The 27,190-nt window shown below is 48.3% G+C and overlaps 1 protein-coding gene across 1 annotated transcript in view; it reads right to left on the bottom strand.

The window, feature by feature from the left end:
• The window catches only part of dcdc2 (doublecortin domain containing 2), a 110,867-nt gene that overhangs the window by 20,344 nt on the left and 63,333 nt on the right, over nt 1–27,190 (bottom strand). The window contains exons 4-6 of the mRNA XM_033039931.1: nt 22,434–22,565; nt 9,299–9,445; nt 4,248–4,302 (exon numbers count right to left, since the gene is read on the bottom strand). Coding sequence (XP_032895822.1) covers nt 4,248–4,302; nt 9,299–9,445; nt 22,434–22,565 — 334 coding nt within the window. The remainder of the gene's footprint in view (nt 1–4,247; nt 4,303–9,298; nt 9,446–22,433; nt 22,566–27,190) is intronic.

The following is a 27,190-nucleotide window of genomic DNA, read 5'->3' as shown; positions in this document are numbered from 1 at the left end:
AATGCCCTGATTAACCCATTCCGTACTAGACGATTACTACTAAAATGTGCCTTTAACTTAGTTTAGTTTAGAGATACAGCGTGGAAGCTGGCCCTTCGGCCCACCGAGTCCACGCTGACCAGCGATCCCTGTGAAAGTAAGCATGCACGTACAGCAGGCAGTGAAGAAAGCGAATGGCATGTTGGCCCTCATAACAAGAGGAGTTGAGTATAGGAGAAAAGAGGTCCTTCTGCAGTTGTGCAGACCTGGAGTACTGTGTGCAGTTTTGGTCTCCAAATTTGAGGAAGGACATTCTTGCTATTGAGGGAGTACAGCCTAGGTTCACAAGGTTAAATCCTGGGATGGCGGGACTTTCATATGCTGATAGAATGGAGCGGCTGGGCTCGTATACTCTGAAATTTAGAAGGATAAGAGGGGATCTTATTGAAACAAATAAGATTATTAAGGGTTTGGACATGCAAGAGGCAGGAAACATGTTCCCGATGTTGGGGGAGTCCAGAACCAGGGACCAAATTTTAAGAATAAGGGATAAGCCATTTAGAACGGATATGAGGAAAACCTTTTCACACAGAGGGTTGTGAATCTGTGGAATTCTCTGCCTCAGAAGGCAGCGGAAGTCAATTCTCTGGATGCTTTCAAGAGAGAGTTAGATAGAGCTCTTAAAGATAGGGGATATGGGGAGAAGGAAGGAATGGGGTACTGATCGTGGATGATCAGCCATGATCACTGTGAATTATGGTGCTGGCTTGAAGGGCCGCATTGGCCTCCTCCTGCACCTATTGACTATTGTCACCAGCCCTCTTCTACACACTAGGGACAATTTAGATTTTTTTTAACCAAAGCCAATTAACCTACAAACCTGTACGTCTTTGGAGTGTGGGAGGAACCGCGGGAAACTGATGTGGTCACGGGGAGAACGTACAAACTCCGTACAGACAGCACCCGTAGTTGGGATCGAACCCGGGTCTCTGGCACTGTTAGGCAGTATCTCTACCGCTGCGCCACCATGGCGCCCAGAAACAAGGTAATGTTTGAGGAATCCATCTCCTTACATGCCATTGAGGTTGCTCCTGTGATTGTGTTGCAATGGACACCAAGTCGCCACCATTAGGTTCATAAGTTCATGTGATAGGAGCGGAATTAGGCCATTCGGCCCATCAAGTCTACTCTGCCATTCAATCATGGTAGATCTATCTTTCCTTCCTAACCCCATTCTCCTGCCTTCTCCCCATGACCTCTGACACCCGTACCAATGCAAGAATCTATCTATCTCTGCCTTAAAAATATCCATTGACCTAGTCTCCACAGCCTTCAGTGGCAATGAATTCCACAGAACCAAAGAAATTCTTCCTCATCTTCCTAAAGAAACATCCTTTAATTCTAAGGCTATGACCTCTGCTCCTAGACTCTCCCACTAGTGGAAACATCCTCCCCATAACCACTCTATCCAGGCCTTCGTGATATTATGAGTGGCTTTGACGGTTCCAGTTGTCTTTATTTATTGGCTTCATCTCGTATCATCACCTTCCTGTCATCTATCATCGTATCATCACTTTCCTATCCATCTACCTGTCCAAATGTCTTTCAAATGTTATTATAGTCCCTGCCTCAAATATATCTGTTGGCAGCTCGTTCCACCACCTTCTGTTTCAAAGAGTTGCCACTCAGGTCCCTATTAAATCTTAACCCTGTCTATTCCTTTCATCATCTTACGCATCTCCATAAGATCACCCCTCATCCTCCTGCGCTACAAGGATTAAAGTCCTAGCCTTCCCAACCTCTCCCTACAGCTCAGGCCCTCAGGTCCTGGCAAAAATCCTCGTAAATCTTCTCTGCAGTCTTTCTAACTTAATGGTGTCGTATTTTTGAACGTCGAAGAAGGTATTCATTTTTCTATTGAGAATAAAAATATTTGTCATTGTTCAGACAACTCTCAGCGTTTCAGTGTGTTTCTGCCACAGACGCTGCCAGCATTTGCACAGATCCTGTGTGGTCGCAGGATCGTCAAAGAACCCGTGCAAGTCAGTACAGGTCAGCACAAAGTCTGGGCGAATGAGCCTCAGTGAGGAGGTTGCCAGCTAAACATTTCCATGCATGGATGACAAAGAACGGACACTAGAGGGCAACCGAGTCGCACAGTGTAGGAAGGGACTGTAGATGCTGGTTTAAACCGCGGGCAGACACAAAAAACTGGAGTAACTCAGCGGGACAGGCAGCATCTCCAGAGAGAAGGAATGGATGGCGTTTCGGGCCGAGACCCTTCTTCAGACTGAGTCAGGGGAGACGAGAGATAAGGAGGGGAGACGAGAGATAAGGAGGGGAGACGAGAGAGAGAGAGAGAGAAGAGAGAAGAGAGAAGAGAGAAGAGAGAAGAGAGAAGAGAGAAGAGAGAAGGGAGAGAGAGAGAGAGAGAGAGAGAGAGAGAGAGAGAGAGAGAGTCACTTGAAGTTTGAGAAGTCATACAGTTTCTGGAGGCAAACCACCTGCTCTTTAGTAACACTGAAACCAGTTATGTAAAATGAGAAATATCACACCACGTGCTGCCACCATCGGGCAGGGCTTCTCATTCCCTATTCTAAGAATTTTCAGACTGTGCTAGAAGTCCAGTATCTAATCAGGATGGATCCTGCAGCTTGAAAGCATCCAAAACACAAAAGGTGTTCCGCTAATTAGCAGGAAAGGATGCGGAGAAGATTTATGAGGATGTTCCGTTACGTATAATTTAGTTTAGTTCAGAGATACAGCACGGAAACAGGCCTTCAGCCCACCGAGTCCGCACAAACTAGAGATCCCCGCAAATTAACACTATCCTACACACACTAGGGCCAATTTACATTTATACCAAGCCAATTAGCCTACAAACCTGCACGTCTTTGAAGTGTGGGAGGAATCTGAAGATCTCAGAGAAAACCCACGCGGGCACGGGGGGAACGTACAAACTCCATTCAGACGGCACCCGTAGTCAGGAGTGAACCCAGGTCTCTAGCACTGTAAGGTAGCAGCTCTACCACTGTTCCACTTTACCTCCCTTGCCAGGACTCGAGGGCCTGAGCTATAGGGAGAGGTTGAGCGGGCTGGGACTGTATTTCTTGGAGTGCAATAGGATGAGCAGTGATCTTACAGAGGTGTACAAAATCATGCAAGGAATGAATCGGGTAGTGTCTCTTGCCTAAAGTCGAGGAATCGAGAACCAGGCTTAAGGTGAGGGGGAAAAGATTTAATAAGAACCTGAGGGGTAACTATTTCCACACAAAGGGTGGTGGGTGTATGGAGCAAGCTGCCGGAAGAGGTAGGTGAGGCAGCGAATAAGAAACATTTAGACAGGTACATGGATAGAACAGGTTTAGAGGGATTATGGGCCAAATACAGTGTATGAAGGAACTGCAAATACTGGTTTAAACCAAAGATAGACACAAAACACAATTTTGTGTCTTTCTGTGGATGGGACATGTTGGTCGGTGTGGGTAAGTTGGGCCTGTTTCCACGCTGTATGAATCCATGACTATAATTAGGGTTATTGAAGACTTTGGGAATGGTTGTAATCAAGAATTCACAGCCTCACACCAAAATGAGCACAGGCTGTAACTTCATTACACCTTTTCTGCCTGCTCCGCATCATTCATCCCGTGTAGAAAAATTACCAGCCTGCCTTCAGTCAGAAATTAAATTTGGTAACATTTCTCATTGTGGTTTTGCTGGTTTTCCTTATCCCTTGCACATCCATTTTATTACCTGGGGAACAAGAGGCTGACAGCCAATTCGCCAATCCTCCAGACAAGTTCCAAACAGCAGTCTCCTTTTTTTGTCACTTTTAGTTTAGTTTGTTGTCACGTGTACCGGGTGCAGTAAAAAGCTTTTAGTTGTGTGCAAACCAGTCAGCAGAAAGACAATACATGATTACAATCGTTCCATTTACAGTGTATAGGTACGTGATAAAGGTATAACGTTTAGTGCAAGGTAAAGCCAGCAAAGTCCGATCAAGGATAGTCCGATTCACCATGGCTGGAAAATGGCAGATTGGCCACGGTTTATATCTCCTTAATCGTTCCAACCCCACACATTCACAGAAATTAAAAGCCAGTAGGTAGGTATGAAGATGAGAAATTGGCAACTCCTCTCAACTACCCTTGAATTCAATAGCAACGTCACAATCACCATTTTCTTTCATTAAACTATGACGCAATAGATAATACTGCACTCCACTGGCACAGTAATTGTGACACAACACAAGGGATGAAATGACTCACATTTTCTTTATTCTTCTTGGAGCCTGGGATTGGAGGAAGTGATGCAGCCTTGGATCTAAGACAGAAACATAGAAATAAACTAATGATCATTGTGCTATTTTAGCGTCGAAATTGGAGTCAAATTAAGCCATTCTGCTCACTGTGTTCACATTACCCCTGCTTTAAGGTGATTAGGGTCATTGGGTCACAATAGCGTGAAAGCAGGCCCTTCGGCCCAATTTGCCCACACAGGTCCCAGCTACACAGGTCCCAGCTACACTAGTCCAACCTGCCTGCGCTTGGTCTAAATCCCTCCAAACCTGTCCTATCCATGTACCTATCTAACTGTTTCTTAAATATTGGGATAGCCCCAGTCCCAACTGCCTCCTCTAGCAGCTGGTTCCATACACACCACTACCCTTTGTCTGAAATAGTTACCCCTACTATTCCTATTCAAATTTTTCCCCTTCAACCTACACCCTCTAGTCCTCGATTCCCCAACTGGGCAAGGATTGTGCATCTACCTGATATATCAAACATAGAAACATAGAAAATAGGTGCAGGAGTAGGCCATTGGCCCTTCGAGCCAGCACCGCCATTCAATATAATCATGGCTGATCGTCCAAAATCAGTATCCCGTTCCTGCTTTTTCCCCATATCCCTTGATTCTGTTAGCCCTAAGAGCTATATCCAACTCTCTCTTGAAAGCATCCAATGTGCATCCTTCTGTGGCAGAGAATTCCACAGATTCACAACTCTCTGGGTGAAAAGGTTTTTCCTCATCTCAGTCTAAATGGCCTTGAGGGGAAGCTTGTTAAATAAGTGAGGAAGAATAGAAAGTTATGATGCCCTCTGACTGAATTGAGCTGGGAGGAGGACCATGAAGACCAACATGAACTTATTTGGTGAAATGTCTCTATTTGAGCATATATATATATATATATATATACACACACACACACACACACACACACACACACACACACACACACACACACACACACACATATTTATTTTATAATATATTATGATATATATAATAAAATTAATATGTGCATGTATGTGTACAGATGTTATGAATATATATGACAGACAGACAGACAGACAGACAGACAGACAGACAGACAGACAGACAGACAGACAGACAGACAGACAGACAGACAGACAGACAGACAGACCGGCAGACCGACCGACCGACCGATAGATTTGAATGCAACTTCAACTCCATATGAATTAATGAATAAGGTTATTGGCCAAGTATGTACACATACAAGGAATTTGTCTTGGTGCTCCGCTCGCAAGTAACAACACAACATACAGTAACAATTAAGAATGACACATAAAACATTAAACATTAATAATAAAACATTATACTTTAAACATGTGAATTAAATAAAATACCAGAGCAAAAGGAGGCTACGGACTTTTGGTGCCTGCCTACATTCCTGCCTAGATCCCACCTCTCCACCCCCATCCCACGACCTCTCTCCCTCGCCCTCCAGCAATCCATCTACCTGTGCTTCAGGAGCTATCTGTTGGAAGCAACTGCAGATCGATGTCAGGCTGGGCAGAGATAGAATGTAGTTTCTCAAACGTTGGGATAGTCTCTGCCTCAACTACCTCCTCTGGTAGCTTGTTCCATACACCCACCACCCTTTGGGTGAAAAAGATACCCCTCAGGTTCCTATTAAATCTTTACACATGTATACATAAAAACACATGTGTATACATAACAACCCCCCTCTGTTGTACTTTACAAGCCAACATCTCCGTATATCCAACCACTAAATGGGAGGTCAATGGCTGAGCGTTCTACTTTCACTGTTACTGGGACCCAGCAGGCCAACCTCCAGAGCACCAGATAACATCAAAGAATGCAAGCCTTCTGCAGCCTGCTCGGGATTGGAAAATGGAAGTGGACTTAGAAAAAAGGACCTAGAAAAAAAGGCCCCCAGACATTGTGGCTACAACACTCCGGCCTGACATGGTCCTGTGGTCCACAACAGCCAAGTTGGCATACGTTGTGGAATCAACAGTTCCATGGGAAGATGGTGTTGAAGAAGCTTACGAGAGGAAAAAGACCAAGTACTCTGAACTGGCAATTAAAGCTTCCCAGAATGGCTGGAAGACCAAGATTATCCCCGTCGAAGTGGGATGCACGGGATTTGTTGCTACATCTATGACCAGGCTATTAAAGAAAATGGGGGTGAGGGGTCGCTCCCTCTAACAAGCAATCAAATCATTATCAAATTCTGCAGAAAAAAGCAGCAATTGGATTTGGATCAAAAGGAGAGACAACAATTGGGCTGCAAGATGAAGACAGGAGGGTATGGAATTGAGGGGGTGTAACTGGGACGCCAGGTATCACCGTTGAGCCCTCTGGAGATGTTGTGGGCTTATAAATGAAATGTCAAAGAAGGAGGGTGCCCACCTGATGACCCCGATGACGTACCTACCCTACCTTTCACCACTCCAATCCCACTGCAAATCGCAAGAGTGCTGACTTATTACAGGGATTGAAACATCAAGTCCTATTAGCTCCACTCTACTTCCAGTCACCTCTTTTCCCACTTCAGTGCATGGAAAGCTTGATACATGGGTCAATGGTGTTTCTCTTGTCACGTGTGCAAAGAGCAAACACACAGTGAAATTATTTTCTTACAACCAGTCCAGTAGATTATTGCTATACCCGAGCACATCCTGTGTTGGCAAGTATACACAAATAGTCCACTGATCCCGCATGCAAGAGGCGCCATGTTTTGGCACCATTTTCAAAATCCACTGTGCGCTCTAGGATTCATGAACCCTGCCTGGACTAGGCAAGTCCCAGGCTGCTGCAGGCCACCAGCCATCGGCTTCCTTGGGAGCGACGTCCCTCTCCTTGCCCATCCACCTTAGTTCCCCACAGGCGCCTCCCACAGCCAACCTTAAGGGCGCAATAGGGAACACTGAGAAGTCCCTGTCCCTTTACAAATATTTTTTTGTAGTAAAGAGGTCCCTCGAGTGTAATCAGTGGAATAAAAGTGGAGGCATCACTTTAACCACAAGATGTTGTCTTTTAATGTCAAAGGTTATGGGGAGAAGGCAGGAAAAGGGGTTAGGAGAAAGAGATAGATCAGCCTTGAATGAATGGCGGCAGGGGCAGAAAACCCGGGGGGGCCAGAGGGGACACGTTCCCTCCATGTTTTGAGAGGTGGGGGACATCCCCCCAAGTTTTTGTGATCCGGATTTTAAAACCCGGTGAAATCTCCGCTTTCAGCGAGACAGTGGGGGTGGGACTGATGATCGAGGGCGCCGATTGGATGAGAGAGACGTCGGTCAGCAGGCAATGGGGGCGGGACATGATTCAGTGCGATGATTGGAGGAGGGAGGAGTGGGGGGGGGGTGGGACTGAGGATAGAGCGCGGTGATTGGAGGAAGGAGACGTGGCACAGACCTGCGCCTCATCCTCAGCAAGGATCGATCCCGGCCGGGTCTCCGGCGCTGTCCGGTCCCCTCCCGAGTACCCCCCCCCCCCCTACAGAGAGGTCAGCAGCAAAGGTCCTCCACTATAGGATCTTTGGTCGGGAATCAGACGGGCCAGCGCAGAGAAACAGCGCTAAACCCAGCTCAACTCTGCCTGTCCCACCAGGTGAGCCTACAGCCTTCCTGGATTTGCGGGAAATATGGCCAGCGCGGAGAAGCAGCGTTGGTATCCCGTCAGTCCAGGCCGGGTTGTAGTTAACCCGGTGAGACAGGCAGAGTTGAGCTGCATTTAGCGCTGGATTGAGCCTCCGAAGTCTCGAGCGCGTGTGTGTGAGTGTGAGTGTTCCCCGGTCCCCTCCATGTTTTGATAGCGAGTTCCGCTCTTGAATGGCGGAGTAGACTTGATGGGCCGAATGGCCTAATTCTGCTCCTATTCCTGATGACCTTATGACAGTGTCCATGATTACTATTCCCACCTCTCATCCTCTTCTTTTATTTTTCTGGAAATGCCCAGTATTAAGGGTAATCCAGACCTTTAAACATGAAATTGTCCAGTCTGGGCCACAAAGACCAGCCCTGGACAATTTGTATCCAAAAGGGGGGGGGGGGGGACTGGACACCATGCACATCCTCCTGTGAGGTATCTCAATGACTGCACCAGTGCTACTCAACACACAGTGGATTCCTAAGGACTTCCAAGACCGAGAGATTTATTTAGGACGGAACTGCAGATACTGGTTGGCACCGACTCTCTGGGGAAAAGGAATAGGTGACGTTTTGGGTTGAGGTCCTTCGTCACACTCAGAGATTTCTTGCTCTATCCCATTCTCAGCGATGGACAAGAAATCTCCGTCTAATCAAAAAACAATGCTGGGGAATTCCTCTCCAAATAACTCCCCACTGCAGAATGCCCTTTTGCATGACTTTACCTTCATCATCCTTCTGGTTGGAATCCAGTCCCAATTATTACAGTCAATACCATTTTTATTTTTACATTGCGCTGACGAACAAAATATAAGAATCGTCTTGCAGTGAAATTGGACTAGAGTGTGGAATACAGTGATACAGTCATAGAGTGATACAGTGTGCAAACAGGGCCTTCGGCCCCACTTGCCCACGTAGGCCAACATGTCCCAGCTACACTAGCCCCAACTGCCTGCATTTGGTCCATATCCCTTCAAACAAGTCCTATCCATGTAGCTATCTAACTGTTTCGTGAACATTGGTATAGTCCCTGCCTCAATTACCTCCTCTGGCTCCTTGTACCATACACCCACCACACAAAGTTACCCCTCAGATTCCTATTAAATCTTCTCCCCTTGAACCTATGTCCTATGGTCCTCGATTCCCTTAGATTCTGTGCATCTTCCTGATCTATTCCTCACATGATTTTATACACCTCTATAAGATCACCCCTCATTCTCCTGCGCTCCAAGGAATAGAGACCCAGCCTACCCAACCTCTCCCTATAGCTCACACCCTCTAGTCCTGGCAAGATCCTTGTAAAAATGAGGATGACTGAAGGCTGTGGACATTATTTTTTTTTAATCTACTATAGATTTCATTGCTTTAATATTTTCCTAAAGCAGGATTAACCCCAGTCTCACCTGTTTGTCCTTCTTGGATATGATTTATCGAAAATAAGTTCGTTGTAGGGTAACTTCTTAAATTTATCTCTACCCACGGCAACATAGTATCCTCCATTCTCAAGTTCTGAGCCGTCATTGACGGACCTGCCATCCAGGGTGTGAAGCCTAGAAGATATTACGTGCAAGCAGAAAATGTTCACATTGAAATAAAGTTAAGGATGATCATGACATAAACCACGAGCTACGTCTTCACAACTTGGCTCAAGGTGCAATGAAATAAGTAATAGTGACAATGTTGTTATTTAGAGCATTGGGACTTAAGGATTCAAACAAACCCGTGCAATAATAGGCTTTATCTTTCAGCTAACTAGGAACACAACGTATGTGGATGCAAGATTCAGATTCAGATTCAGATTCAACTTTAATTGTCATTGTCAGTGTACAGTACAGAGACAACGAAATGCATTTAGCATCTCCCTGGAAGAGCGACATAGAATATGATTTCAATAAATAAATCTATTTACATGCATACAGTCATAGTGTTTTTCCTGTGGGAGGTGTGTCCGGGGGGGGGGGGTGATTGGCAATCACCGAGGTACATTGTTGAGTAGTGTGACAGCCAGCAGGGAAGAAGCTGTTCCTGGACCTGCTGGTTCGGCAACGGAGAGACCTGTAGCGCCTCCCGGATGGTAGGAGGGTAAACAGTCCATGGTTGGGGTGAGAGCAGTCCTTGGCGATGCTGAGCGCCCTTCGCAGACAACGCTTGCTTTGGACAGACTCAATGGAGGGGAGCGAGGAACCGGTGATGCGTTGGGCAATTTTCACCACCCTCTGCAGTGCTTTCCGGTCGGAGACAGAGCAGTTGCCATACCATACTGTGATACAGTTGGTAAGGATGCTCTCGATGGTGCAGCGGTAGAAGTTCACCAGAATCTGAGGAGACAGATGGACCTTCTTCAGTCTCCTCAGGAAGAAGAGACGCTGGTGAGCCTTCTTGACCAGAGTTGAGGTATTGTGGGTCCAAGAGAGGTCATCGGAGATGTTGACCCCCAGGAACCTGAAGCTGGAAACACGTTCCACCTCCGTCCCGTTGATGTGGATGGGGGTGTGCGTGCCGCCCCTAGACTTCCTGAAGTCTACAATGAGCTCCTTGGTCTTCTTGGAGTTAAGGGCCAGGTTGTTGTCAGCGCACCATGCTGCTAGGAGCTGGACCTCCTCCCTATAGGCCGACTCATCGTTGTTGCTGATGAGGCCAATCACCGTTGTATCATCTGCATACTTGATGATGGTGTTAGTACCATGTACAGGTGTGCAGTCGTAGGTGAAGAGGGAGTAGAGGAGGGGGCTCAGCACACAGCCCTGTGGAACGCCGGTGTTCAGGGTGAGGGTTGAAGAGGTGTGCTTGTCTAACCTAACAGACCCCAGTCTGTTAGGTTAGAAAGTCCAGTATCCAGTTGCAGAGGGAGGGGTCGATGCCCAGGTTACCGAGTTTGGTGATCAGTTTAGAGGGTATAATGGTGTTGAATGCTGAGCTGTAATCGATGAACAGCATTCTTACGTAAGTGTCTCTGTTGTCGAGGTGGGAGAGGGCGGAGTGAAGTGCCGTTGAGATGGCATCCTCCGTACTCCTGTTCTTGCGGTAGGCAAACTGATAGGGATCCAATGTGGGGGGTAGGCAGCCTTTGAGGTGTGCCAGGACCAGCCTCTCGAAGCACTTGGTGATGATGGGGGTAAGTGCAACTGGGCGGAAGTCGTTGAGGCTTGCCGCAGTGGAGTGTTTTGGCACCGGCACGATGGAGGTGGTTTTAAGGCACGTGGGGACAACTGCTTGGGCAAGTGACAGGTTGAAGATGTCAGTCCAGACGTCTGTCAGCTGCGCAGCACAGGCCCTGAGGCCGCGCCCGGGTATGCCGTCAGGGCCAGCAGCCTTACGTGCATTAGTCCTACTCTGGAACTGCAGATGCTGGTTTACATGTCGGCACTGCACCTGTACTCACTGGAGTTTAGAAGAATGTGCCAAATGGAATAAATCCTATCACTTATGACCTTATGAATTTATGTCAATTGAAGGCACAAAGTGGTGGACTAACTCAGCGGGTCAAGCTGCATCACTGGAGAACACGGATAGGTGACTTTTCAGGTCAGGACATCTTCTTCAAACGGATTGTAGATGTGGGAGGAGGTAGAACGCTGGAAGAGAGGAGGGGCAGGACAATGTCTGGCAGGTGATAGGTTGATAGAGGTGAGGGGAATTTTTTAACAGGCAGATAGATGGTGGACAACGGGCCAGAGATGAAAAGACACAAGGTGTGTGACAAAAGGATTGAAGAGTTGTGAATTAGGATCATGCTCATCCGTTATAGGAGCAGAATTAGACCATTTGGCCCATCAAGTGTAATTCGCTATTCAATCATGGCTGGTCTGTCTTTTCCTCTCAACCCCATCCTCCAGAAATAATAGGGCAGAAAGTTGAAGAAGGGATAAGACAGTAAGTAAGGTCAGGTAAAATCAGGAGCAATGTGAGGAGAATACTGAACTAAAGGTATGATATAGGGACCGCACGGTGGCACAGCGGTAGAGTTCCTGCCTTACAGCGTCAGAGACCCGGGTTTGATCCTGACTACGGGTGTTGTCTGTATGGAATTTATACGTTCTCCTCGTGACCGGCGTGGGTTTTCCGGGATCTCCCGGTTTCCTCCTACACTCCAAAAACGCGCAGGGTTGTAGGTTAATCGGCTTGGTAAAAATTGTAAATTGTCCCTAGTGTGTGTAGGATAGTGTTAGTGTCCAAGGATTGCTGGCTGGCCTGGACTCAGTGGATCAAAGAACCTGCTTACGTGCTGTATCTCTAAATTAAACTACACTAAACTATTTGAATACACATAGTATACAGAACAAAGGAGATGAGCATGTAGCGCAATTAGAAATTCCTGCCTGTGCTGTTCCACCATTATTCCTGCTATCTTCATAACAATAGGATTTCAGTATAGGAGTAAAGAGGTTCTTCTGCAGTTGTATAGGTCTCTGGTAAGACCACATCTGGAGTATTGTGCACAGTTTTGGTCTCCTAATTTGAGAAAGGACATCCTTGTGATTGAGGCAGTGCAGCGTAGGTTCACGAGATTGATCCTGGGATGGCGGGACTATCATATGAGGAAAGATTGAAAAGACTAGGCTTGTATTCACTGGAGTTTAGAAGGATGAGGGGGATCTTATAAAAACATATAAAATTATAAAAGGACTGGACAAGCTAGATGCAGGAAAAATGTTGCCAATGTGGGGCAAATCCAGAACCAGGGGCCACAGTCTTAGAATAAAGGGGAGGTCATTTAAGACTGAGGTGAGAACAAACTTTTTCACCCAGAGAGTTGTGAATTTGTGGAATTCCCTGCCACAGAGGGCAGTGGAGGCCAAGTCACTGGATGGATTTAAGAAAGAGTTAGAGGGGCTCGTGGAGTCAAGGGATATGGGGAGAAGGCAGGCAAGGGTTATTGATAGGGGACGATCAGCCATGATCACAATGAATGGCGGTGCTGGCTCGAAGGGCCAAATGGCCTCCTCCTGCACCTATTTTCTATGTTTTAATGTTTCTATGATCCCTTTCCAAACAACCTTAGCCAGTTCCTCCCTCATGCCTCTGTAATCACCATTGTTCAACAGTAATGCCAGCGTATTTTATCTTCTTCCTCTCAAATTGCAGGTTGAATTTTATCATGTTACGGTTACTATCTCCTAGTGGTTCCTTTATCTTAAGCTCCCTTATCAAATCCAATTCATTACAGATACCAAATCCAGAATTGCTTGTCCCAAACTGCTCGAAGAAACCATCTCGGAGGCACTACAAATTCCCTCTCTTGGGGTCCAATACCAATCTGATTTCCCCAGTCTACCTGCATATTGAAATCCCCATGACCACCGTAACATTGCCTCTCTTACATGCCGATTGTATCTCCTGATGTACTTTGTATCCTACAACCTGGCAACTGTTCGCGGGCCTGTAAATAACTCCCATCAGGGTCTTTTTAGTCATGCAGTTTCTTAGTTCTACCGACAAGGACTCTACATCTTCCGATCCTATGTCACCCCTTGCTAAGGACCGACTTTCATTCCTCACCAGCAGAGCTACCCCACTTCCCTCTGCCCACCTGTCTGTTTTTTCGATAGAACGCAAAACCTTGAATATACGCCCAACCCCTCTCTCAGCCACATCTCTGTAATGCCCACAACATCGTACCTACCAATTTCCAACTCTGCCACAAGCTCATCAACTTTGTTCCATATACCACGTGCATTCAAATATAGATCTATACTTCAGCATTCATCATCCATCTTCTCACATTCCTCACAATTTTACCTGACCTTACTCTCTTACCTCTTCTTAAATGTTTTGCCCTATTATTTCAGGAGACTTCAGTAACCTCTCCTGCACGCTCCTTCACTTTAACTTACTATCCATACAATTACAATTTGCTGGCTAGAAGAGTGCCGTGGAGATCAGTCCCATCTTTTCACAATAGTGGTTTAGAAGAGGAGTTGCAAGAAGCATTTTCATTTTATCTTCAAACCTTGGCTTTGGATTAATATTGCTGTGGTGACCATTTCAGTTTAGTTTAGTTTAGAGATCCAGCGCGGATAAACAGGCCCTTCGACCCACCGAGTCCGCACTGACCAGCGATCCCCACACATGAACACTATCCTACACACACCAGGGACAATTTACACTTATACCAAGCCAGTTAACCTGTAAACCTGCACGTCTTTGGAGTGTGGGAGGAATTGGAAGATCTCGTAGAAAACCGCGCGGTCACGGCGAGAACGTACAAACTCCATACAGACAGCGCCCGTAGACAGGATCAAACCCTGATCTCTAGCGCTGTTAGGCAACAATTCTACGGTTGCGCCACTGTGACACCCATTTCAGTGTTCTCATTTTACATAATTCTTTAAAGAATGTGGTTGTCATCACAATTCAAAGAGTCTGATCTCCAGTTTTTTGTGTATATATTAATGATAAATGAACAGTCTACTAATTTCAAAGAGTCTGATCTCCAGTACTAGTACAAATGTTGAGAGACACTACTTTACCTTGCCATGGTTGAATATGTTCCTTTAACAGTGTATTAATTAGAAATATTGCCTCTATTGAAATACATCAAATCTGCAAGAATTCACATCCATGAGACTGTGAGGAAAACAGCTGCTTTTAGTATGACTCCTCAATGAGAACATTATGTGTACCTTATCTATCTATATTACTAAAACTCTGTTCTTGACCGCTTTTGGCCATCTGTGCTGCAATTTCCGAGAGAACGCCGCCACCTACGGCCGTCATTTTTGGCCACCTCGCTCAGAGCCCCCCTCCGCCGCATGTGTGCCGAGGATTTTTCCCGTCGATGAAATATGACAGAGATATTAATGTTTTTACAAAATTCCCCATTCTCTCTGCTGCTCCTGCTGGTGGGATGGGGGAGGGACTATAAAACCAGGAAGTGGTGTGCCCCAATCAGTCTCTACAACATGGAGGTCTGAGCTCTGAATGACTGAACAAATGTCTACACAGCTGTGAGTAAATGCCCTTAATTTGGTTTGAAAATGAAAATATTGTTTTGGTTAGTTTGAAGGCAAAAAGCACTGCCTGCAAATGGTTGTTTGGGGGGTTTGGGTTCTCTTTCTCTCCCCCCCCCCCTCTTTCCTCTCCCCCCCCCCCTCCTCTCTCCCCCCCCCCTCCTCTCTCACCCCCTCTCCTCTCTCCCCCCATCTCTCCTCTCCCCCATCTCTCCTCTCCCCCCATCTCTCCTCTCTCCCCCCTCCCCTCTCCTCTCTCCCCCCCTCTCCTCTCCCCCCCCCCCCTCCTCTCCCCCCCCTCCTCTCTCCCCCCCTCTCCTCTCTCCCCCCTCTCCACTCTCCCCCCCTCTCCACTCTCCCCTCTCCCCTCACCCACTCCCCTCTCCTCCCCCCCCTCTCCTCTTCCCCCCCTCTCCTCTTCCCCTCCCCCCCTCTCCCTTCCCCCTCTCCCTTCCCCCCCTCTCCTCTTCCCCCCCTCTCCTCTCCCCCCCCTCTCCTTTCCCCTCCCTCTCCTCTCCCCCCTCTCCTCTTCCCCCCCTCTCCCCATGCCGCCTCCCCCCCCACAACCGCACGTCGGGGGAACAGACCCAACGGGTCTGCAGTTGGTCTAGCGCACACACACACACACACACACACACACACACACACACACACACACACACACACACACACACCACACACACACACACACCCCCCACACACACACACACACACACACACACACACACACACACAAGAGAAGGGTCTTGACCCTAAACGTCACCCAGAGATGCTGCCTGTCCTGCAGAGTTACTCCAGCTTTTCGTGTCTATCTACGGTTTAAACCAGCATCTGCAGTTCACATATCTATATTACTAAAAGTGTGTTCTTGACCGGTTTTGGCCATCTGTGCTGCGATTTCCGAGAGAACGCCGCCACCTACGGCCGTCATTTTTGGCCACCTCGCTCAGAGCCCCCCTCTGCCGCATGTGTGCCAAGGATTTTTCCCGTCGATGAAAAATGACAGAGATATTAATGTTTTTACAAAATTCCCCATTCTCTCTGCTGCCCCTGCTAGAGGGAGGGGGAGGGACTATAAAACCAGGAAGTGGTGTGCCTCAATCAGTCTCTGCAAGTGGTGTGCCTCAATCAGAGCTCTGAATGACACTGAACAAATGTCTCCACAGCTGTGAGTACCCATAATGTGGTTTGAAAATGAAAATATGGTTAGTTTGAGGAAAAAAGCATTGCCTGCAAATGGTTGTTTGGGGGGTTTGGGTTGAAGTAAAAAGGCACCCTCTCTCTCTCTCTCCCTATCCCTCTCTCTTTCTCTCTCTCCCCCCCCCCTCTCCTCTCCCCCCCCCTCTCCTCTCCCACCCCCCCTCTCCTCTCTCCCCCCCTCTCCTCTCCCCCCCCTCCCCCCCTCTCCTCTCCCACCCCTCCCCCCCTCTCCTCTCCCAACCCCCCCTCCCCTCTCCTCCCCCCTCTCCTCTCCCCTCCTCCCCTCCTCTCCTCTCCTCTCTCCCCCTCCCCCCTCTCCTCTCCTCTCCCCCCCTCTCTCCCCTCTTTTTCTCCCTCTCCTCCCCTCCCCCACCGTCCATCCCCTAAACCCCATTCCCTCCACCCTCCCTCCCTGCTCCCGAACTCTCCCCCTCCCCTCACCTCACCCCCCTCTCAGCACACCCTCTCTCCCCCCCTCCTCCCTCTCTCCTCCCTCTCTCCTCCCCCCTCTCTCTCCCCTCCTCCCCTCCCCCACCCTCCCTCCCCTAAACCCCCTCCCCTCCACACACCCTACCCTCTTCCCTCCACTCTCCCCCCTCCCTCCCCCTCCTCCTCCCTGCTCCCCCTCACCCCCCTCTCAGCACCCCCTCTCTCCCCCTCACTCTCACCCTCTCTCTCTCTCCCCCCCTCCACTCCCCCTCTCCTCCCCCCCCCTCTCTCCCCCCCTCTCCTCTCCCTCTCCCTCCTCCTCTCCCTCTCCCTCCCCCTCTCCTCCCCCCTCTCCTCTCCTCTCCCTCCTCCCCTCCCCCACCCTCCCTCCCTCCCTAAACCCCCCTCCCCTCCACACCCCTACCCTCTTCCCTCCCCCCCTCCCTCCCCCTCCCCCTCCCTGCTCCCCCTCCCCCCCTCTCAGCACCCCCTCTCTCTCCCCCTCACTCTCACCCTCTCTTTCTCTCCTCCCCTCCTCCCCCACCTTTCCCCCCTCACCCACCCTCCCTCTTCTCCTCCTCTCCACGCCCTATCCCTCTTGCCCCTCTCTCTGTGTCTCTGTCTCTCTCTCTGTCTCTGCCCCTTCTCTCTCTGCCCTCACTCTCTACCCCCCCCCCCCCCCTCCCCTCCCTCTCTAGATGTGACTGCAAGTTGGGGGCTATGTGTCAGTAGATAGGGTGGTTATGGGGTAAAAGGAGAAAATTAATAATATTAATATAATATCAAGGGGGGTAATTAGTGTGAGTGCCGGGGGGGGGTAGTTAGTGTGTGTGACGCTGCATGCCGCCTCCCCCCCCCCCACAACCGCACGTTGGGGGAACAGACCCAACGGGTCTGCACTTGGTCTAGTATATATATATTTTTTTTTTATGTGTATGTGTATATATATACACACACTGAACCATTTTTCTCGTTTATTATATTGTTTACAGTGTACTATGTTTACATATTCTGTTGTGCTGCCTTCTCCGTGGATTGCCACCTTGTTGTGGTGGAGAAGCTTGTGTGGACCTGTGATCCTGAGAGCGATGCTGTCTGGAGCTATGCTCCTGGTAGGGCCACCCATGGCGGTAAGGTCGAGGGGGAAGTCTCTGACAAAGAGCAATCCAACCAAGACCTCAACGGTGGAACAGGCGGAGGACGATGGCTAACTTTAGTGAAGCGTCACAACGGCTGGGAAGGCGGATGAAGGCTGCAGCAGAAAAGGGTCCCCGGTCGTCTTGGACTCCATGCCACTCGATCCTGACCCAGATCTGTCAAGAACCGTGTGGTGGCTGTCTGTGCACCAGTCTCCCCACGTTAAACAAAGTCACGCACAGGCGTCCTCCCAAAAGAGGACAGTCATACTCGTTTTGAGTGACCGCCGATGATTATGTGCTGCTGCAAGTAAGAATTTAATTGTTTTAACTGGGACATATGACAATAAAACACTCTTGACTCATCTCTTGACAGCGACTCAGGGTGGGCGACGCAACTCACGTCGCAGCGGCCTCTGCAGTCCGTCTGTCGTTTTTTTTTTTTTTTGTCTCGTTTGTATGTCGTTTTTATTTATTTTTTAAAACTGGGTATGTGTGTGGGGGGCGGGGGTGGGTGGGAGTGGGGGGGACTTTTTAAAATCTTTCCCCTGCACGGAGAACCCGACCCTTTTCTCTGTCGGGTCTCCGTTGTCGTTGGGGCCGAGCACCGTGGAGCGGCCTCCAACCGGAACGACCTGGGGCTCCAGTCGCGGAGCCTGCGGACATACCCACCTTCGCGGAGCTGGCCGAGTTCGGAGCGGGAGCAGCGGTGGTGGCGCGCTGCTGCGGCCCGACCCAGGAGATTCGGGAGCTCCAGCCGCAGGCCCGGTGGACGGTGACACCGGGAGCCCGCGGGTCCCTGCTGGGAGACCGCTTTTCGGGGCTTCCGCAACGGCGACTTCTCCCGCCCGAGTTGAGGGGTTGAGGATGACCTGGAGCGGGGCCTTACATCGCCCGGCGCGGCTTTAATGGCCATGGGACTTGCTAGTGCACGCCGGGGGCTCCAACACCAAGACCCGGAGTGCAGCCTCGCATCACCCGGCGCGGCTTTATAATTTCCGCGGGACTTATTTACCATCGCCCGCCAGGGGCTTTGACTCTGACATCGGGAGGAGAACGAGGAGTGCAGGGGAGAGATAAGACTTTGCCTTCCATCACAGTGAGGAGGAGATTCACTGTGATGGATGTTTGTGTAAATTGTGTTGTGTCTTGGTTCTTCTTCTTGTGTGTATGACTGCAGAAACCAAATTTCGTTTGAACCTCTGGGTTCAAATGACAACAAATAAATTGTATTGTATTGTATTGTATTGACACTGGCCATTAAACTCCAGTCGAAGAATACCAGCAATTATCCTGCCCTACACAACTGGTATTCCCAGCAAGTTACTCACCTGTGTATATTATCCATCCCAAGAAGATTAATCTATTAGCTATTTCCAGACAGCTAGATTAATTTAAGAGTTTAAACCAGAATTTGGCAGCCAAGCAGTGCAGCGCAAAAGATATTTCACTCAAGTTAAAATAAATTGCTGCAATTTAACAGGGCATAAAGATAGGGGTTGGGAAAGCTTTAAGCCTGTTAGTAAAATTACCTATTTATTTCTACACTAGAAGTGATAAATGAAGGGCACGACCCGAAACGTCACCCATTCCTTCTCTCCAGAGATGCTGCCTGTACAGCAAGTTACTCCAGCTTTTTTGTGTCTATCTTCACGATAAATGAACAGTTCTACTACTTGCCTTCAAGCTTTAGACTTTTACTTTACTTTAGACTGTAGCGATACAGCACAGAAACAGGGTCTTTGGCCCACCGAGTCCACACCGACCAGCGATCAACCCATACACTAACACTATCCCACACACTAGGGGCAATTTTAGAATTTTACCAAAGCCAATGAACCTACAAGCCTGCACATCTTTGGAGTGTGGGAGGAAACCGGAGCACCCAGAGAAAACCCACGCAGGTCACGGGGAAAACGTACATACTCCGTACAGACAGCACCCGTAGTCAGGATCGAACCCGGGTCTCAGGCGCTGTAAAGTAGTAACTCTACCACTGTGCCGCCCCTAATGTAGGCAGAATTGCTGTTTAACGATTAGCTACAATGGCTACAGTATTCACCACGATTCCAGCTTCACAATGGTATCACTTTAGTGCACGGCAACCAAGCAACCTTCACACAAACTTCTGTCTCCAAAACATATGACCAAGAGGCACTTAGGCTTTCCTGTTCATGAGACACTTTCCTCTATCCCCACCTCTGTCTGCCAGAAGTATCCAGAAGGCCACAAATCTGTGTCAAATGTTCAAACCTGACAGAAAATCCATTTTCACTCCTCTCTAGAGAGGAAAAAATGACGTCTTGCGTTAAGTTCTGCCTGACCTACCTCCTCCGGCAGCTCGTTCCACACAAAGTGTGTTACGTTTATGGAACGAGCTGCCAGAGGAGGTAGTTGAGGCAGGTACTATAGCTATGTTTAAGAAACATTCAGACAGGTACATGGATAGGTCAGGTTTAGAGGATTATGGGCCAAATGCTGGCAGGTGGGACTGGTGTAGATGGGGCTTGTTGACCAGTGTGGGCAAATTGATCCAAGGGGCCTGTTTCCACGATGTATGTCCTTATGCTTCTTTAAGTGGCAGTGACTTCAGTCAGTTCAGTTACAGGAAAATTAGCGTCAACAAATGTTCAAATGTTTCAGAAACCAATTTCTTCCCACAATTGATGATGGACACAAAAAGCTGGAGTAACTCAGCGGGTCAGACAGCAGCTCTGGAGGAAAGGAATAGGTGACGTTTAGAGTCGAGAACTTGCTTCAGACAGAGTCAGGGGAAAGGGAAACGAGAGATAGAGATGGTGAAATAGAGATATAAAACAAATGAATGAAATATGCAAACAAGTAATGCCCCTGTCCCACTTAGGAAACCTGAACGGAAACCTCTGGAGACTTTGCGCCCGACCCAAGGTTTCCGTGCGGTTCCCGGAGGTTGCAGGTGGTTGCCGGAGGTTGCAGGTAGAGGAAGCTGGTAGGGAGACTGACAAAAACCTCCGGGAACTGCACGGAAACCTTGGGTGGGGCGCTAAGTCTCCAGAGGTTTCCGTTCAGGTTTCCTAAGTGGGACAGGGGCATAACGATAAAGAAAACAGGCCATTGTTAATTGTGGGTTCGGTGAAAACGAGTTATAGACAATGAAACTCTACAGACAGTAAAACTTTAAAACTAGTACAATGACTGGGGTGGGGGAGGGACAGAGGGAGAGGGGGTGCAAGCGTTACTGAAGTTAGAGAAATCAATATTATTCCAAAAAGCTTCCCACAATCACTTGTTTCGTGATGGCTGAGGATAGTGACTTACAATTAAGGTCTCATTGAAATAAGTTCAATGCGAGTGTTTTATCAAATCCAAGATGCCAAGACCTGCTCCAATGGATTTCTGTGACATTTCTTTAGTCAAATCAATAGGAATGCGCACCTTTTACAGGTCCCAACGATAGACACAAAGTGCTGGAGTAACTCAGCGGGTCGGGCAACATCTCTGGAGACAAATGATGGGTAGGATGGGTCGGGACCTTTCTTCAGACTGAAAGTAGGGGGTGGGGGAGGTGAAGAGCTGGAGTTAAGAAAAGACCAGGACCAATCATGGCCAACCACAAATGACCTCAGGCAAGGTGTTGCCTGGTAAATCCAAGGTGTGATCTCAAGAGAAACAACATGGAGGGCGGCACGGTGGTGCACCAGTAGATTTGCTGCCTTACAGCACCTGAGACCCGGGTTCAATCCTGACTCCAGGTGCTTGTCTGTACAGAGTTTGTACGTTCTCCCTGTGACCTGTGTGGGTTTTCTCCGGGATTGTAAATTGTCCCTAGTGTGTGTAGGATAGTGTTAATGTGCAGGTATTGCTGGTCGGCGCGGACGCGATGGGCCAAAGGGCCTCTTTCCGCACTGTATCTCTAAACTAAACTAAACCGTAGAACTGGTAAAACAACTAGGAAGGAGAAGTGGGAACATGGAAAATAGGTGCAGGAGTAGGCCATTCGGCCCTTCGAATCCCTTCAATGGCTGATCATTCAAAATCAGTACCCCGTTGCTGATTTCTCCCCATAGTCCTTGATCCCGTTAGCCCGAAGAGCTATATCTAACTATCTCTTGAAAACACCCAGTGAACTGGCCTCCACTGCCTTCTGTGATAGAGAATTGCACAGATTCACAACTCTCTGGATGAAAATATTTTTCCTCATCTCAGTCCTAAATGGCCTACCCCTTATTATTAAACTGTGACTCCCTAAACATCGGCACATTTTTTCCTGCATCTAGCCTGTCCAATCCCTTAAGAATTTGATATGTTTCTATAAGATCCCTCTCATCCTTCCTAATTCCAGTGAATATAAGCGCACTCGGTCAATTCTTTCATCGTATGTCAGTCCCGCCATCCTGGGAATTAACCTGGTGAACCTACGCTGCCACTCCCTCAATAGCAAAAACGTCCTTCCTCAAACTAGGAAACCAAAACTGCACACAATACTCCAGGTGTGGTCTCACCAGGGCCCTGTACAGACTGCAGTGGGACCTCCTTGCTCCGATACTCAAACCCTCTCGCTAGGAAAGGAGGGAAGGTGGGGGAAAGACATGTGTGAGGCTAGTCTGCTGAAGGCACGGTCACCAGTGATGAAGTGAAATAAAGTTGGGGATTACACAAAAGACCTGATATTTTCCACCTCAAAGAGTCTCATCCAAAATAAACATCCACATGCTGTGCAACAGAATTTTGAAGTCTAAACCTTTGGCCATGCTACATGGTACAATCTCCTCTTGTTGCTCAAGCAACTGCATTACATTTCCCAACAGGCTGTGAATTCAGCTGCTGTCTTCTATGGGACTTACCTTCTTACAGCACCGGTCCTGAGGTTCACTTTCTCCGTGATAATGGCGAGCACTTGTTCCCACTGGCCCAGCACTCTCTTTGGGATGAGCAGCCGGATTGCTGGACTCAAGAGGTCTCCATTTGCAATCACACTGTGAACAGAAGTGGAACATGTAGGCGTTCGAATACGAGATTACAGGTAAAAGGAGCAGAAGACAGCATCCACCTCATCTCCCGGTTGCTGGACACTTTAATTCTCCTTCCCATTCCTGCACAGACCTTTCTGTGCTCAGTCTCCTCCACTGTCAGAGTGAGGTTAAACACAACTTGGAGGAACAGCATCTCATATTTCGCTTGGGCAGCTCACAGCCCAGTGGTATGAATTTTGACTTCTCTCACTTCAAGTAACCCTGGCATTCCCTCGCTCTCTCTGTCCCTCCCCCACCCAAGTCGCTCCAGCTTCTCGTTTTCACCCAACAAACAGCTAACAATGGCCTGTTTCCTTTATCATCGTCACTTTCTTGCAATATCTTTCATTCATTGTTCTTTATCTCTCTACATCATCGTCTATATCTCTCGTTTCCCTTTCCCCGTGACTTTCAGTCTGAAGAAGGGTCTCGACCCGAAACGTCACCCATTCCTTCTCTTCAGAGATACTGCCTGTCCCTTTGCCCTTTTCTTCGGTTTAAACCAGCATCTGCAGTTCCTTCCTACACATCCAGCCCCTAGTGGCTGCTCCATCACTCTACGAGATCATGGCGAAATGTTATCACAGAGCAACACATTCTGCATTAATTCCTTTTTCCCTTCATATCCAGACATCTATCGATTTCTCTCTCAAGCAATAGAAGCTTCACAGCTCCTCTGGGCAGAGTATTGGGAGAGTATTTCCACGCTGTATGACTTTATGACCCTTTGACTAAGCAGGTAGCCATTGATAAGGCAGGCAAATGGGCACCCACACCTCTATGCCAGATTTCCAATAAGAGAAGTCCAATGTTGCAGGCAGTAATGGGAGCTATTGCAAGACATGCTTCGATACATGATAAACTTTTGTTCTCATTCAGCCGTAGAGCCATAGCATCATACAGGGTGGAAACAGGCCCTTCAGCCCAACTTGCCCACACCAACCAACTTGTCCCATCTACACTAGCCCCACCTACCAAAATTAGCACATATCCCCCTAAACCTATCCTATCATGTACCTGTCCAAACGTTTTTTTAAACATTGTGATACTACCTGACCTAATTACCTCCTGTAGCAGCTGATTCGATATCCCTACCACCTTTTGTGTTTAAAAAGTCACCCCTCAGGTTCCTATTAAATGTTTCCCCCCCTCACCTTAATCCTATATACTCTCATTCTTGAGAGGCAGTTCGCAGTTCTATTTCTACTCTACACTTTATTCTAACAGAAACTTCAACAGAGCTTAGATATGAAAGGTTTAGAGGGATGTGGGCCAAATGCAGGCAAATGGGACTAGCTTAGATACAGAATCGTGGTCGGTGTGGACATGTTGGTCAGAAGAGCCTCTATACAGGACTGCTTTGAAAGGACAAACTGGGACATTTTTGGAAATCAGGACTTGGAGGAGTACACATCCACGGTACTCTTTTACATCCAGAACTGTGTTGACAACGTCACCGTCGACAAACTCATCCGGGTGTACCCCAACCAAAAGAGGTCCAAACTCTCCTCAAGGACCGCAACACCGCCTTCAGGTCTGGCGACAGAGCCCTGTACAGCGCTGCTAGAGCCAACCTGAAGAAAGGCATCAGGGATGCCAAAGCGGCCCACAAGAGGAAGATAGAGGACCACTTTAACAACAACGATCCACGGCGGGTGTGGCAGGGCATCCAGCACATCACCAACTACAAGCCCAGCAACAGCACGACGGCCGATGGCGACGCCTCACTGGCAGAGGAGCTGAACTGCTTCTTTGCTCGCTTCGAGGCAGAACCAGAAGAGTTTGTCACCATTCTCCCACCAGCCCCTAACAACAACAACTACACCCTCACTGTGCAGGAGCATGAAGTGAGGCGGGTGCTCAGGGCGGTGAACCCGAGGAAGGCTGCCGGCCCGGATGGCGTGACAGGAAGGGTTCTGAAGGAATGTGCAGACCAGCTCTCCGAGGTCTTCACGAAAATCTTCAACCTGTCCCTGTCCAAATCCATCATCCCACCGTGCCTGAAGTCTGCCACAATCATCCCACTACCAAAAAAGCCTGTTATCAGCGGCCTTAACGACTACCGACCGGTCGCTCTCACACCAGTCATCATGAAGTGTTTCGAGAGGCTGGTCCAGCAACACATCAAAGCCAGCCTCCCGCCCACCTTCGATCCACACCAGTTTGCCTACAGAGCAAATAGGTCCACTGAGGATGCCATCGCCACTGCTCTTCACACTGCACTGACCCACCTTGAACATCAGGGGAGCTATGTGAGGATGCTTTTCATTGACTTTAGCTCCGCCTTCAATACCATCATCCCCAGCAGACTGGTCACCAAACTCATGGATTTAGGACTCTCCCAACCCATCTGCCTCTGGATCAAGGACTTTCTGTCTAACCGCCCTCAGACATCAGACTGGGCCATCACCTCTCCACCCCCATCACACTCAGCACCGGCTCCCCACAGGACTGTGTGTTGAGCCCCCTCCTCTACGTCCTCTACGCCCACGATTGTGCCCCCGCCCACTCCACCAACACCATCGTCAAGTTTGCGGACGACACGACTGGTTGGACGTATCTCAGGAGGAGATGAGACAGCCTACAGGGAGGATGTCCAAAGACTGGCAGCGTGGTGTTCAGACAACAACCTCATCCTAAACACCACAAAAACAAAGGAAATTATCATAGACTTCCGTAAGAACAGTGCAGCCCCCAAATCCTTAGTCATCAATGGGAACTGTGTGGAAAGGGTCTCAGACTTCAGATTCCTGGGCACACAAATTACGGAGGATCTCTCCTGGACTACAAACACCACCACAGCAGTCAAGAAGGCCCAGCAGCGACTCTACTTTCTGAGGATCCTCAGGAAAAACAACCTGGAGGAGAAGCTGCTGGTGTCCTTCTACCGCTGCTCCATCGAGAGTGTGCTGGCGTACTGTATAAACACATGGTATGCCAGCTGCTCTGCAGCGGACAGGAAAGCCCTTCAAAGGGTCATCAACACCGCACAAAAAATCACTAGCTGCCCACTGCCTTCCCTGAAGGACATCTTCAGCTCTCGCTGCCTTGGCAGGGCAGCCAACATCCTGAAGGACCCTTCCCACCCTGGACACAACCTGTTCCACCTGCTGCCCTCTGGCAGACGGTACAGGTCTTTCAAAACTCGCACAAACAGACTCAGAGACAGTTTCTACCCCATAGCCATACGTGAACTTAACAATGCAAAATAAGAAATAACACTCACATTCAACTGAATGGTTCTACCTCAGCTGCTATTGTTATTTATCTGTAATTTTTTTTTTTTATATGTATATATTTTTACCTTTTCTTATATATTTAAAATTGCTCTTGTGAATAGCACCGTGGGATTGACTTTAAAATTTCGTTGTACCATGTGCAATGACAATAAAGAGATTCATTCATTCATGTGCTCATGAAACAGTGGCGCAGCGGTAGGTTGCTGCCTTACAGCGTTTTCCGCACCAGAGACCCGGGTTCAATAGACAATAGACAATAGGTGCAGGAGTAGGCCATTCAGCCCTTCGAGCCAGCACCGCCATTCAATGTGATCACGGCTGATCATCCCCAATCAGTACCCCGTTCCTGCCTTCTCCCCATATCCCCTGACTCCGCTATTTTTAAGAGCCCTATCTAGCTCTCTTGAAAGCATCCAGAGAACCTGCCTCCACCACCCTCTGAGGCAGAGAATTCCACAGACTCACCACTCTCTGTGAGAAAAACTGACTATGATCCTGTCTATGAGTGCTGTCTGTACGGAGTTTTACGTTCTCCCTGTGACTGCGTGGGTTTTCTCCGAGATCTTTGGTTTCCTCCCCCACTCCAAACACGTACAGGTATCTAAGTTAATTGGCCTGGTATAAATGCAAATTATCCCTAATGTGTATACAATAGTTTTAATATAAGTTATTTAATATAATAAAATAGTTTAAGGATAAGGGGGAAATCTTTTAGGACCGAGATGAGGAAAACTTTTTTCACACAGAGAGTGGTGAATCTCTGGAATTCTCTGCCGCAGAAGGTAGTTGAGGCCAGTTCATTGGCTATATTTAAGAGGGAGTTAGATGTGGCCCTTGTGGCTAAAGGGATCAGGGGGTATGGAGAGAAGGCAGGTACAGGATACTGAGTTGGATGATCAGCCATGATCATATTGAATGGCGGTGCAGGCTCGAAGAACCGAATGGCCTACTCCTGCACCTATTTTCTATGTTTCTATGTTTCTAATATGTGGGGATCGCTGGTCGACGCGGACTTGGTGGGCCAAAGGGCCTGTTTCTGCGTTATATCTCTAAACTAAACTAAATATTCTCTTCTGCGCTCCAAATTGTCAAGAAAGTGAAATCTTGCTGTTTTCAAACAGAAGTAATGTTATTTCATAAACACTGCTTTGACCTGTTATTCTCCAGTGTAGCATGTGAAACAACATCACATACTTGCATGCAGCTGGAAGAAAGGAAAGCTTCTGTGGGAGTGGTATTGTTCTTCATTTGGTAAACTCTTAATTGAGACAATCACTTGAGAGGAGGCAGTGACCTGGTTAGTGAATTGGAGCCCAAAAGCACATTGACACGAAATACTATGTAACCTGA

The sequence above is a fragment of the Amblyraja radiata genome, chromosome 2 (genome assembly GCF_010909765.2).
Source record: "Amblyraja radiata isolate CabotCenter1 chromosome 2, sAmbRad1.1.pri, whole genome shotgun sequence".
NCBI lineage: Eukaryota > Metazoa > Chordata > Chondrichthyes > Rajiformes > Rajidae > Amblyraja > Amblyraja radiata.
Note: the sequence above shows the minus strand (reverse complement) of the source record. Positions and strands in the feature narration are given on the sequence as shown.